A 12112-nucleotide genomic window follows, 5' to 3' on the forward strand; every position below is an offset into this window, starting at 1 on the left:
GATGGTAGATTGTATTTCTGTTCTTAAATGTTGATGATCAAGACGAAATATCTATATTTGCTTGGCAGTAGGATCAATTAACCATCGGCAGGAATAATTTCTTATGTCGGGTGAGGGAACACCTTTCCCATTAGGTGAAGTTCAAATTTAATCTTGTCATGGCGGTTAAAAAAGTGATAACAGGTGAATTGACACTTTTTTAGCCTATTAAATATATCAACTAGATTGCTGCTTGCTTGATGTGTATATTTACCCCCTCGTCTATTGTGTAACGGTAATAAGATAGCTGGATACCTGTATAAAGATCAATTCTCTGTTGCTGTCTGGGGTCCATTGCACACTCCGCATCATTCCGTTCCCCCGCCGCATAACTGACAAATCTCCTCACATCCTGCAAGAGCAATCTGGACATATCCTCGGTAGACCACGATAGTGTCCCTCTCAAGGGAGGGAGACCCACAGTCTCGCAGGATCAGGAGATGTACTCCCTCCCGAGCGCGACTCGGACAGATATTCAGCATAATCAACCACCAAGTGACACAAATCAAGACCTGGTCCCAGAACGTTGTTATCCTTCCCCGCGTGTACAAAGAGGAGCTGCGCGTGGTCGTAGTGAGATGGTGCGTGCGTGGATCGAGTAAAGAAATGGCTGTCCTCGCACAAATGCAAATTGTTATGGGATAAAATATTAACATCTGATATCAAGAGTTTATTGATTAATATTCTGAGAAGGGCTCTCTGGACACCCCAAAGAGAATGTCCACCTCGTGAGTCCATGGGGAAGTTCCCGAGGTCCCTTCCTGCGCTGTCCAGAACAACCCCACGAGACGGAGATCGGACCCGTTGTCCATGCGTCAAGGTTCCGAAGAACCGTCTGCATAAACTTTGCGGAACAATTGGTGCCCGCGTGTGCCCTCCGGCGTTCCTTTGCGACCTAAACAATGAATCTGACTCGTACTCGCGGAGAAACTCGTTTCTCGGGTTGTCAGGCCGGAATACTCGGACTGTCCTTCACAACCCATTTAATCCCGACTCCCCCATTTTTGGTGCGCTGGCTTTGAGGATACAAACCCCCGCTTACTGGTTTTTCAAGACCAGTTCAAAGGACTGTGCGAGTACCCCCGACACCCTCTTCGTTGGGACACCAATCGTCCCCCTATGTCCAGATAATGGCCGCACTCTGGCTTTTCGTGGCCTTTGGCTACCTCCTCCTCTACGCATTTGCTTCGCTGCCCATTATAGATCCCCAGAACTTACTCCTCAAACGGATTGCGAATTGAGCCTGCAATTGCCGCACCGAAGACTTCATCGATGAACGAAGGAAGTGACGGGATAGACAGAGACGAAGGACAACACAACACTCACTGGCGGTGTCGGACAGACCGCCTTTGCCCTACCTTCGCTCGCTCTCATACCCCAAAAGCCAAAACTGGCATTTTCTCGCCACGTAATCGATCGGAGCTGCTGGGCCATTAATTCAATTCATTCAATGTCGAATCGCCGGCTGGTTCCGGCGTTATGGGGCTCGTTGGCGATGATGCTGTTTGTTATGTGCTCCCGTGGGGGTTGGAACCGAAAGGGAGCAGATATCCGGAACTTGAACATCGGAGTTGGGCCTATGAAAGTATGACAAACAAAAAGTTATGTGATGATTTATGATTGACGACTAGCACGACTCTGTTATGGGCTTTGGATTGCGGGACAGATCTACGATGTGTGGGCGTCAAGGATACACACATGGGAAGAACCACATGTCGATGGCTGCGGCCCAGTCTATAGGGTTCTGCAATATATTGTCATATTCGCTCCCTGCTTTGGTTTGTTATAGCAGGACAACAAATAGGGGGGCGCCTATATCGTAGCGATTACACGTTGATGTTCCATACATGTTTGCAGGCTAATCAAGCCCTGGCCTAGTCCGGTGGCAGACAATTACTGTGGAGGCTCTGAAGCGGTCGTGCTCTGAAGCGGTCGTCCATGAGCGCCCAAAACGCGGTCGTGGACTAAGGCAGGCCTTTCGAGAACCGATGCATTAGGGTGATGCTGAGCAGCTTGACGAGATGCCCGTTAGTGGTCCCACAGGAAGCGAATATGTCGGTTCGGGTAGGCACTGTACGTCGACTGGGCACGACCCAGAGCTCCAATGCTTCGCAGCCGTTTCTACTGCTGCCATTTGAATATCACATTTAACTAAGCACCAGAAAAATCCCCATATGCTCAGGATTTTATGATAGAGGCGCCTTAGAACCAGATCTTGATCAATTCTTCACTCACAGCACTCGGTGTTAGAACACCACTGTCTGTGATTAATGCAGAAATCAAATGCGGCGGCGTAAAGTCTACCGCATCGGGGTGGAACTCCGAATCGTTTAGAGGTGTGCTCGAGGCATTCGCAGGCTGCTGTTGCTTTGCAGTATCGACGTCCTCTTGCGTCTTGAAGTCGATGACGTGCTGCTCGATGGGGAGATCGTACTGACCAAGCGGGTAAACTCGGACAAACTTGTGGCTCTCGGCCACAACATAGAAAGGCTTGCCCATAGCTTTGGCAAGCAGCCCAATTTGGTATGTACCCATTCGTGATACTATTCCGCCGTTTTCTACCACACCCTCAGCACCCACAATGACGACGTCCGCCTTCCCAAGTGAATACGCAACGGCGGATTCTGGGATTGTAGCAACTGGGACGCCCTTTGCCCGGAGCGCACGTACTGTTTCCAGGCCCTCTGGCTCTGCAGTGGTGTTCTCAACGTTCCTTTTCGGCGGTGAAAGGACGTATATCACATTGAATCGTACCGCTGATGGTCCACCTTTTTCATCGGCAGCCCGTTGCAACAACGAAGCGACGACTCTTGACCCGCCATTCGTTAACACTGTGCTCCCGTCACGAACGAAGCCCCTTCCAAAGGTAGCGATTTTATCTCGACTCTCCTTTGCGCGTCGAATAAACAGTCGACTGTTGGAAAGAAGGTGTGCCCTGATGGCATTGAAATCTCCTGCCGGACCTAGCTGTCCTGGCCGTTGTAAGGTTGTAATCAAGTATCGCTGAAAGAGGTCCGTTCCAGCGGAGAGGCCAATAGGATTCGGAATCGACTTCTTCAAGTGTGTGGTGGATTTTTCTAGGAGGTCGAGAGTCTCTGAGATCGTGGATGACGGGGAGTGTGTGAGAAGTAATACAAGTGCTTCAATGGCAGCGATCGGCATCGTCAAATCAGGATCCGATCGGAGCAAGTCATTATATGTTGCGACAATACTGGAAAAGAGACATTAGGACAAGTAGCACAGGATAAGATAATTAGAACACCTACTCGAATGGCTCAGTGGCCTTGGATAACCGGGGATCAGCAGTTGCCATTATGTCTAGGCCAAAGTATGAAGAGCCCCGACTGGATAGAACCCTTTCCTGAGCTGAAGAGGACACCTGCATGCGTAAAGCGACCTCTGCTGGGATTGAAGCTCCAAAGAGTCATCAAAAAAAGCACCGCGGAGATTTTGCAGTGTTTGCAACTGGGCCCCTCCAAAACAGCGCTAGTCCGTTTTGGTATCAAAAGGTTGCTGCACAGGCAATCATCTGTGTAAACAATCACTCTTCGACCGATTTTCGCACCGCCGCTTTTACTTTGTCTGCGACGCAATATTTCCTCTATATTCCTGTCCCCCGAACTGGGAGTCCGGCTCACTCACGGAATGTCGTGTAATAATCGAATGAGCCAGCAATTTCATGGCTCTCAGCAACAAAACCGTGGTGGTCGCAAGAAAGAAGACGAAAATGATGCTATGATGCGCCTGGTACGCCTCCAGCCCTTCGAGAATCTTTAACTTAGTTTGGACCAGAGCTGTTTGCTAACATCGAGGTAAAGCCCGATAAGGAAATTGCCGGCTGCATTAACGACATTGGTATCCCCTTCACCGCCGCTGATCTGATCAAACCCAACCCACAGCAGGTCCAAATGGTACTGGAGTGGTTCGCAGAGCTTCTCATGAATACTACTCGTGAAACTGTTGAGCCTGCAATGCGTGCAGCGGCTGATGATATTTGCGGCGACTACCCTGATATCGTCCCTACGGATACGCGAAATCTGATGGGCTTCTTCGCTAATTTGAGAAGATTGATGTTGGAGGTATGCCATCCATTTCTCCTATGTCATGATGGATATACAGAGTGGTATGCTAAGGCCAGTCTCCATAGTGTGGCGTGAGTGACTTCACGTTCACCGACCTGACAAAACCGACGCACGACCGCCTCGTCAAGATATTCTCGTATCTCATAAATTTCGTTCGGTTTCGCGAGTCTCAAACGGCCGTAATCGACGAGCACTTCAACAAAACGGAGAAAACCAAGCAGCGGATCGATACCCTTTACTCAGAAAACCAGGAGATGGAACAACGACTCGAGGAGATGCGCCGGAACTTGATAGCGAATGAGACAGAAGTCAAAGAGAAAATACGAAGGAACGACGCTCTCAAAGCCCGCCTCCGGGAACTGGGCAATAGCCAAGAGCGGGTTGCTGAGACATTGGAACGCGTCAAGGCGGACAAGGCACGGCGGCAGGCTCAATTAAAGGAAAAGGTGGAGAGGAGCGTGCGGAGCCGACAGGAAGCCGAGAAGCTTCGACCATACGTGATGGAAAGTCCCGCCAGTCTTCAATCATCCCTCACTGAGTTGTCGGAGAACCTTCTCCGAGAGAAAGCGCAGATTGACGCGATGGAGAAGAGAGCTAGAGCATTACAAACATCGTCGGACACCTTTACCGTTGTTAGCAACGACGTTCAAGCGTGCGTTAAGCTCCTCGAGGATATTTCAGCCGAACTACAGAAAGAGGAGGATGAGGAATATCGAGCTTCACGGAATAAGGAAGCTATTTCTGAGAGGGGAAACAATGTCCGAGAAGTTGAGCAAACGGAGAAGCTGTTACAGCGGCAGCTGGCACGCTGGCACGAACGAATTGAAGCCTTGCGGAACAATGCGCGTGAAAAGGCAGAGGTAGCGCAAACGAGAATGGAGGAGCTCCGGGAAGTGCAGAAAAAACTCCGGGAAGAGCGAGCAGAGAAACAACGCGACATGGAGAGAAGGCGGATCAGGATCGAGCAAACAGAGAAAAAGGTATTCCCGATGCGGCTATCCCGTGGATACGATTTGAATGTGCTGACCCTACTTTAGATGGCGGACTTGAAGGAAAATATTGAAAGTGAGATCCAAAGCGCGCACGATGAATATCTCAGGTTAGAGTCACATATCAAGCTCTACATCACGGAGATGGAGAAGTGCCTGTAATATGCGCTCATTCGTCTGTTTTGTGGGAGTTTAGGGCGCAGTTTGAGGATACCCGATTGTTCTTGTCGCTCTTGGTGGGGTCACTGGTATTTAGCACTTGATGATTTCCGTTTCTTATGAGTCAGGATATCTTCTTTTGATTTGCCGAGTTTCATCCTCGAATTGAAACCACCGTTGCACAACTCTCTTGACTGGTACGGCTTGCCCAGTCCAGCTGCTTGCTTCTGTCTCAAGTCTGATAGAGTCGCTAAGCAATGGTACATCTACGTTCCATAGTGCTTCACCATGCTCGGCACTTTCTAGGCTGAGGGCGTCCTGACATTCACAAAGCACAATATCCATATCTGCCCTGTAAGAGGCCTCCACCGCGTTGGCTAACGTCCTTGACAACCCTTGAGCGGAAAACTCCCGTGTAGGATGATGCAAGCTTAGGGGATTCACGATCGCCAGCAACGACCGCAGTTTCCGCTGCTGATAAGTGACTGGGGCCTGGTATTGCAATCCTGCTGAAAGATAGGCTCTCAGATGCTCTAGCGTTGGACAGAATACGGTTTTGATTGCGTGGGACCGAGAGAGCAGCCCAAGTGATTTTGTGAGCAAGTGGTGATGAGATGTGGTCTCCGTTGACTGGAGGCGCACCGTTGCAAGTAGCTGCTTGAGGAACGAGTCTCGTGTCGTGCAGACAATGAGTATGATCGAGCTCCGGTCCTGGTCGAGGGCATATTGGAGGATATCGGTCACCCATTGCGCATTGATGACACGCCTGATAGGCGCCATGGACGCGGTGAATTTTTTGTCCCAAGCTCGCTTTAAGAAAGTGATTTTTGGGGACCTATCATATTATCAAGTTTCTTGTGTCTCCGTTGTCCGAGTTTGCGATATTATTAGTTGGTCGGTCGTAGCTGGTGACATCCAAAAACGGAGGTGATGCAAGCTCGGGCGAATCAAGCGAGCAGACGCTTTTCATCACCTGCCCGCCGCCAACTTCCACCAACTTATTCTCCCCGCATCATCAGCCCGACTCTGATTTATAGCCGATTTCCGGTCAACTTCCTCTCCGGAGGGCCTGGGGTTTGAGATGGAGACAATCTCCAGAATCTCGTCGATGCTGGAAACAGGTATGCTCTTTTTCACGCACCGTCTCCAAGCCCAACACCTAACCATCAACAGCTCGGGAGCTCACCCTCGAAGCGGCCCAGTCGGCCACCATGTCAAGGGGAACCGGAATTGGCACGTCGTCTCGCAATCTCAGCGTATCTCACATCAAGAAACTCCTCGATTCTCGCAGTGACCGTGATGTCCTCGATGGTATGCGACGAATCATTTCCGTAAGGAAGCCGCCAATTAACGAACCCTGCCGTTCCTGACTTGTGACTTAGTTGATGTATCGATCCGAACCCTCCCTACCTTTCTTCTCGGCGGTTGTTAAGAATGTCGCGAGCGTCAATCTTGAGGTCAAAAAATTGGTCTATATCTACCTTGTTCACCATGCCGAGGCGGAACCCGACCTTGCTCTCTTGTCTATAAATGCGATCCAGAAATCGCTCACGGACCAGAATCCCCAGGCCCGAGCCATGGCGCTTCGAACAATGTCTAGCATTCGGGTTCCAGTTATAAGCCAAATTGTTTCGTTGGCGATTAAACGAGGCTGTGGTGACATGAGTCCCCATGTCCGCAAAGCGGCTGCGTTGGCTATTCCAAAATGCTATAGGCTCGACCCCGGCACACAACCGCAGCTTATTGGATACATTGCAACCCTACTAGGTGATAGCCAATACTTTGTTGCTGGCCCAGCAGTTTCAGCATTCCTAGAAGTCTGCCCGGATAGGATCGATTTGGTGCATAAGCACTATCGCAGCCTCGTCAAGAAGCTCGTGGATATGGATGAATGGGGTCAGCTGGCCACGATGCGCCTTCTTACTTTCTATGCTCGGCGATGTTTTCCTCTGAAGTCTCGGAAAGTGCCAAAGAACCAGACGAGGTCGAAGGGGTTCTATGACGATGAAGACGCCGGCGATACAAATCAAGGAAACAACGAGGACACATATGATGTTCCGGTTGTTGACCCTGATCTGGAGCTCTTTTTCCGGTCGTGTAGGCTGCTTCTGCAGAGTCGCAATTCTGCAGTGATAGTGGCAGTTGTCCGCTGTTTTCATTACCTTGCTCCCCCGGATTATCTTGCGGCAGCCGTCGGCCCATTAGTCGCCTTACTCCGGAGCCCCCAAGACATGCAGCTCATTGCATTATACAATATTGTCGTCATCGCTTTACGGTACCCCAAACCGTTCACCAAGTACCTTTCGCATTTCCTAGTTCATGCGTCAGATCCGCCCCATATTTGGCGCCTGAAGCTGGAAGTCATTACTACACTCTTCCCGCACTGTGGTGAACACTTTAAGGCTCTCATAATAAGTGAGCTCGAACATTTCTCGCAGGGTGCGGACCCAGCTCTAGTTAGGGAGAGCGTGCGTGCGCTTGGGCGTTGTGCGCAAGGGGATCCTAGTACCTGTGACAAATGCCTCCGTATCTTGCTCCAGCAGATTACAAGTCTGGACGAAAATCTTGTATCGGAATCGCTAACAGTCATTCGACATCTGATTCAGCAAGACCCAGCCTCGCATGAACGGACGGTCATTCAGCTGGTAAAACACCTCGGGCTGACAACCAACCCAGATGCGAGGGCTACCATCGTATGGCTGGTTGGAGAGTATGCGGGGCTCGAGCCTGACAGAAATTTTGCTCCGGACGTTCTACGGGTCTTAGTACAGAACTACGCCGATGAGTCGGAACCCGTTAAACAACAGATTCTCCTTTTGGGGGCTAAAGTATATCTCCATCATCTTCTCCGACATCCTCGCGGCGAAAGGTCGCATACTGAGCCCGAGGCCCAACCGCATCTGAACAATGAGTGGGCCGATAATCACGACAGGCAGGAAAACGGCATTGGTCCCTCCGATGAGAAGCAGGATGGGCCCGAAGAAGGCGATACAATCAGTCTCCTCTGGCGTTATATACTCCTTCTCGCCAGGTACGACACATCTTACGATCTTCGGGACCGTGCCCGGCTATACAAATCTCTTCTTTCCTCTCCATCGTCAACTCAAATCGCGAATCTTCTTCTTCTTGCTCCCAAGCCGGTCCCGCACGCTCCTAGTCCATCAGAGACTAGGAAGGACTTACAAATTGGTTCTTCAACACTCGTCCTGGGGTCGGACGCTGGTATCCACGGACTTCGAGGTTACGAAAATCTTCCAGATTGGGTGGAAGCGGGCCACGAACCTGACCCTAGCCTTCGCGAGTCCGATATCAAGGTCGAGAAACCAGGAACAGTGGCTACAACCGCAGGTGAACAGCTTGACAAAGCGCTCAGGGAGCACGAGATGAGCGTGGCAGCATCAAACAGAGCGCAAGCAAGTCGCGCGAAGGCAATTGGCGGGCCGCCCAAGAACAAGACGCTTGATCAGTGGCTAGATGAACCAGAGTCCGAAACGGAAGAAGAAAGCGAGTACGAGGAAGTAACAGATTCTGAGGAAGAAGAGGGATCCACAGAAGAGGAATATGAAACAGACTCTGAGGAGGAGTATGAGGAAGAAGAAACCGACTCTGATGAGCACGAGGAAGCCCGACAGCTTCTGGCCTAGGATTCCTGCCAGTTACTCAGAAATGGCTGAATATCTACCAATGTGTGGCAACCTATTTTCTGTATCATGCTAGCGAAATTAGAAGCCTCGGCGAGGAACAAACACGAATATTGCATTCCTAGAGGAACATATCGTTGCTGATGCTCGTAATATTTCTCTTTGGGAGAAGGCGGTTGTAGGCGGCAGAATAGGGAAGCGCATCTCCGACTCCGTTGAACCCAGACTCCGAAGGCCTCGAGTTCGTTCTTTGAGTAGGGACGAGGCTTTGTCTGAATCAAGGGAGCTGAGGCTGCTAGAAACCCTAGAACCCCCCTCCCAACTTCGTCTTTTGGCCTCCTCACGTTAGATGTGGAATTACGAGCTTGGTTCGTGACGCATATCCACCCCGCTGACCATGATGAGACCTGCTGCGGGAACGTTCCAGCCAGACATATTCCCTTGCTAGCCGACCCGTGTTGCATTTGTCTTCGAAGCTTTCCATTCGAATGCATATTCTTGGTCTCTTCGCCTGCACCTTCTTGCAAGAATATCTTTGTACCGTCCTTGCCCTGTACCAGTATTCCCGCAGCTTGATTGGAGCTCTTTTCTCCGCAATGCCTGGCCTCCCCGGTAAGTGTACACCACGTGCCTCTACATTCGCTGCTTTCTTATTGCGGACACTGATGCTTTCAGCAGCTAGTATCGACCTCGATGAGTGCATTGAGCGGTTGTATCGAAAGGAATTACTGGCGGACTCCGTAGTCGAAGCGATATGCACCAAAGCGAAAGAACTGTTAATGAAGGAGAGCAATGTAGTCCACATTGCGGCTCCTGTCACGGTAGTAGGAGACATACATGGGCAGTTCTTCGATATGATTGAGATCTTCAAAATTGGAGGTTTCTGCCCGAATACCAATTACTTGTTCCTCGGTTCGTACTCCCAACCCCCGTGAAGGTAGCGGTGCTGCGCGCTAACCGACTCTATCCTATGCTCCAGGAGACTACGTCGACCGAGGGTTATTCAGCGTTGAAACCATCTCTCTTCTTGTATGCCTAAAGCTCAGATACCCCCATCGTGTCCACCTCATCCGCGGGAATCACGAGTCGCGCGGTGTGACTCAATCCTACGGCTTCTACACCGAATGCGCGCGAAAATACGGCAATGCCAACGTCTGGCACTACTTCACAGACATGTTCGACTTCCTTACACTCAGCGTGGTCATCAACGACCAAATATTTTGCGTTCACGGTGGCCTCTCACCCTCCATCCACTCAATAGACCAGATCAAAATCATCGACCGATTCCGCGAGATTCCGCACGAGGGACCAATGGCTGACTTAGTCTGGTCGGACCCGGATATTGAGCGCGATGAGTTCTCTTTGTCGCCTCGGGGTGCCGGGTATACGTTCGGGGCGCAGGTCGTTCGGAAGTTCCTCGAGGTCAACAGTATGTCTCATATCCTACGGGCTCACCAACTCTGTCAGGAGGGGTATCAAGTTCTCTACGACGATCGACTGAGTACCGTATGGAGTGCCCCGAATTACTGCTATCGATGCGGGAATCTTGCAAGTGTGCTCGAGGTTAGCGACACGGGAGAGCGATTCTTCAATATATTTGATGCGGCTCCTGAGAATGATATCCATCGCGGCGAGCAACAGGCGCAGCAGAACAAGGACGGGCAGGGTCCCGTGATTGACTACTTTCTGTGATACCCCTTTCGCATCACATATCTTATCATTTGGTGTTCTCTGTGCATTTTTTTCCTATGTGAGCGCCACCATTTGGAGTTTGGAAGAAACAATTCATTTATAGAGCATGGCATGTATACCGAATAAAGAGGGACAAATATCCTTAGATTCATGTGTAATAGGTCCTGGTTCGAACGAAAAAAATCTGCTGGTCTTACTATGCCATTGTCAACCACTCTAGCACAAAGCTCGGTTTTAGAGGTACGTCAAGACAACTTTCCAAGACAGAAGGTTGGCCTACGCTTATAGATGGAAAATAGATGCTGTTCGTTAAATGTATGCTGTCGTCCAAAAAGTAGCTGGTTTACCAATCCTTCGCGATATTGAAGGACCACTCAAACTGGAGATGCGTCTTGTCGTCGTCATCAATGAACTTGGAAACTGCGTTGTAATGGCCACGAGCGAGCATTCCTGAAGGTGCCTCTTCTGGCTGGACTATTGGGAAGAGTAAGCGTCAGTTACGGTTATTATGGGGTCTTGATATGAGGCGTAAACTCACATTTCTTCTCGTAGATAGGTTTTCCTGTGGTGTTCGGAGCATAGCTCCCCTAAGACGGGTTAGCACCCATCGTCGTAGGAAGACGATACTTTCTATTGGAAAGCAGCAAAACCTACCAGCATCTCCTCGTCCTTGCTAACCCGGATACGATTGCGCTTAACAACTTGTAGGTACTTGAGGCCACTGAGAACATCGCGGTGGACCTCGAAGGCGACCTTGATGCGGAACGTAGCCCCCTCCTTGATAGTAAATGGCTTGTCCTTGAGCTTCTCGACCGCACCCGGCGCCGAGACATCGATTACAACATCATCACGGCCTTGAACTTCGAGGGCCAGGGACTTGATGATGCATGTTCTTGGGTCGTTGGGGTCTCCGATGGGGTCTCCGGCGTTGAGACCGAGGGAGGCTTTCCAGCGGTTCAGGGACTCGTCATTCTTATCTAGAGTGATTGTCCCATTGTTAATTGAGGGCAACGCAAGAGAAACAAAACCGGCTAGTTCTTTGAGGTGCAGAATACAGTGGGAATTGGGAAGTTCAAGTCGGTAGAGGTAAGGGGCTCGTACACCACGATGCGAACACAGCACAAATGGGGGCGAGAGGTCCACATACCAAGTTCATTGTACTCCTGAATTGTCTTTTTCTCTCCGACCTTGAATCCCTCTGTCTTAGAGGCGACAAGATCGTCGTCGCGGTCGGCCATTGCGTTGGTCTTTGTGTAGTATGGCGGGGTAGTTGATACCGAGAGCAGGGGTTGCGGATAGCTGCGATAAAGGTTGGTAAGTATGCGATTATGCTGCTGGGCTTTGGTGCAAGGATAGAGGCTACAAGCGATCGGTTGACCTGAAGCGTACCTGGGTACAGTTTTAGCTAGGATCCAGAAAAAGGAAAGAAAACCTCAAGTCGCGAGGTTTGGCTCCTGTTGGAGGAGGAGCTTTGTTGATGTAGCGGTGGACCTCTGGATAATTGAGGGGA

The 12112-nt window shown here is 50.4% G+C and overlaps 7 protein-coding genes across 7 annotated transcripts; 3 read left to right on the forward strand and 4 right to left on the reverse strand.

Annotated features, from left to right (window-relative positions):
• Positions 1-261: 261 nt before the first annotated feature.
• BJX67DRAFT_366586 (uncharacterized protein) lies at positions 262-706 on the reverse strand. Its single transcript, XM_071030420.1, has one exon. It carries the CDS (start codon positions 693-695, stop codon positions 348-350), a length of 348 nt encoding a protein of 115 aa, XP_070881336.1. The 5' UTR covers positions 696-706; the 3' UTR covers positions 262-347.
• A 26-nt stretch (positions 707-732) lies between these two features.
• Positions 733-1498, forward strand: BJX67DRAFT_298782 (uncharacterized protein). Its single transcript, XM_071026945.1, has one exon. The coding sequence runs from the start codon at positions 776-778 to the stop codon at positions 1313-1315; it is 540 nt and encodes a 179-aa protein (XP_070881337.1). The 5' UTR covers positions 733-775; the 3' UTR covers positions 1316-1498.
• A 743-nt stretch (positions 1499-2241) lies between these two features.
• On the reverse strand, positions 2242-3352 carry BJX67DRAFT_375356 (translation initiation factor eIF2B subunit alpha; the record flags this gene model as incomplete). Its single annotated transcript, XM_071031680.1, has 2 exons — positions 2242-3250; positions 3306-3352. 2 exons carry the CDS (start codon positions 3350-3352, stop codon positions 2242-2244), a joined length of 1056 nt encoding a protein of 351 aa, XP_070881338.1.
• A 1920-nt stretch (positions 3353-5272) lies between these two features.
• BJX67DRAFT_298798 (uncharacterized protein) lies at positions 5273-6186 on the reverse strand. The gene has a single exon (XM_071026946.1). The coding sequence runs from the start codon at positions 6047-6049 to the stop codon at positions 5387-5389; it is 663 nt and encodes a 220-aa protein (XP_070881339.1). The 5' UTR covers positions 6050-6186; the 3' UTR covers positions 5273-5386.
• Positions 6187-6283: 97 nt separating this feature from the next.
• BJX67DRAFT_366593 (AP-3 complex subunit beta) lies at positions 6284-9162 on the forward strand. Its single transcript, XM_071030421.1, has 3 exons — positions 6284-6390; positions 6443-6600; positions 6652-9162. Exons 1-3 carry the CDS (start codon positions 6351-6353, stop codon positions 8911-8913), a joined length of 2460 nt encoding a protein of 819 aa, XP_070881340.1. The 5' UTR covers positions 6284-6350; the 3' UTR covers positions 8914-9162.
• Positions 9163-9506: 344 nt separating this feature from the next.
• BJX67DRAFT_375360 (serine/threonine-protein phosphatase) lies at positions 9507-10602 on the forward strand (the record flags this gene model as incomplete). The annotated part of the gene is made up of 3 exons (XM_071031681.1): positions 9507-9522; positions 9589-9822; positions 9890-10602. The coding sequence occupies 3 exons, from the start codon at positions 9507-9509 to the stop codon at positions 10600-10602; spliced, it is 963 nt and encodes a 320-aa protein (XP_070881341.1).
• Positions 10603-10945: 343 nt separating this feature from the next.
• On the reverse strand, positions 10946-11840 carry BJX67DRAFT_375361 (rho GDP-dissociation inhibitor; the record flags this gene model as incomplete). The annotated part of the gene is made up of 4 exons (XM_071031682.1): positions 10946-11076; positions 11141-11189; positions 11257-11579; positions 11750-11840. 4 exons carry the CDS (start codon positions 11838-11840, stop codon positions 10946-10948), a joined length of 594 nt encoding a protein of 197 aa, XP_070881342.1.
• Between the last annotated feature and the right edge of the window lie 272 nt (positions 11841-12112).

This window comes from Aspergillus lucknowensis (genome assembly GCF_044049455.1).
Source record: "Aspergillus lucknowensis strain CBS 449.75 chromosome Unknown BJX67scaffold_69, whole genome shotgun sequence".
Taxonomy (NCBI): Eukaryota; Fungi; Ascomycota; class Eurotiomycetes; order Eurotiales; family Aspergillaceae; genus Aspergillus; species Aspergillus lucknowensis.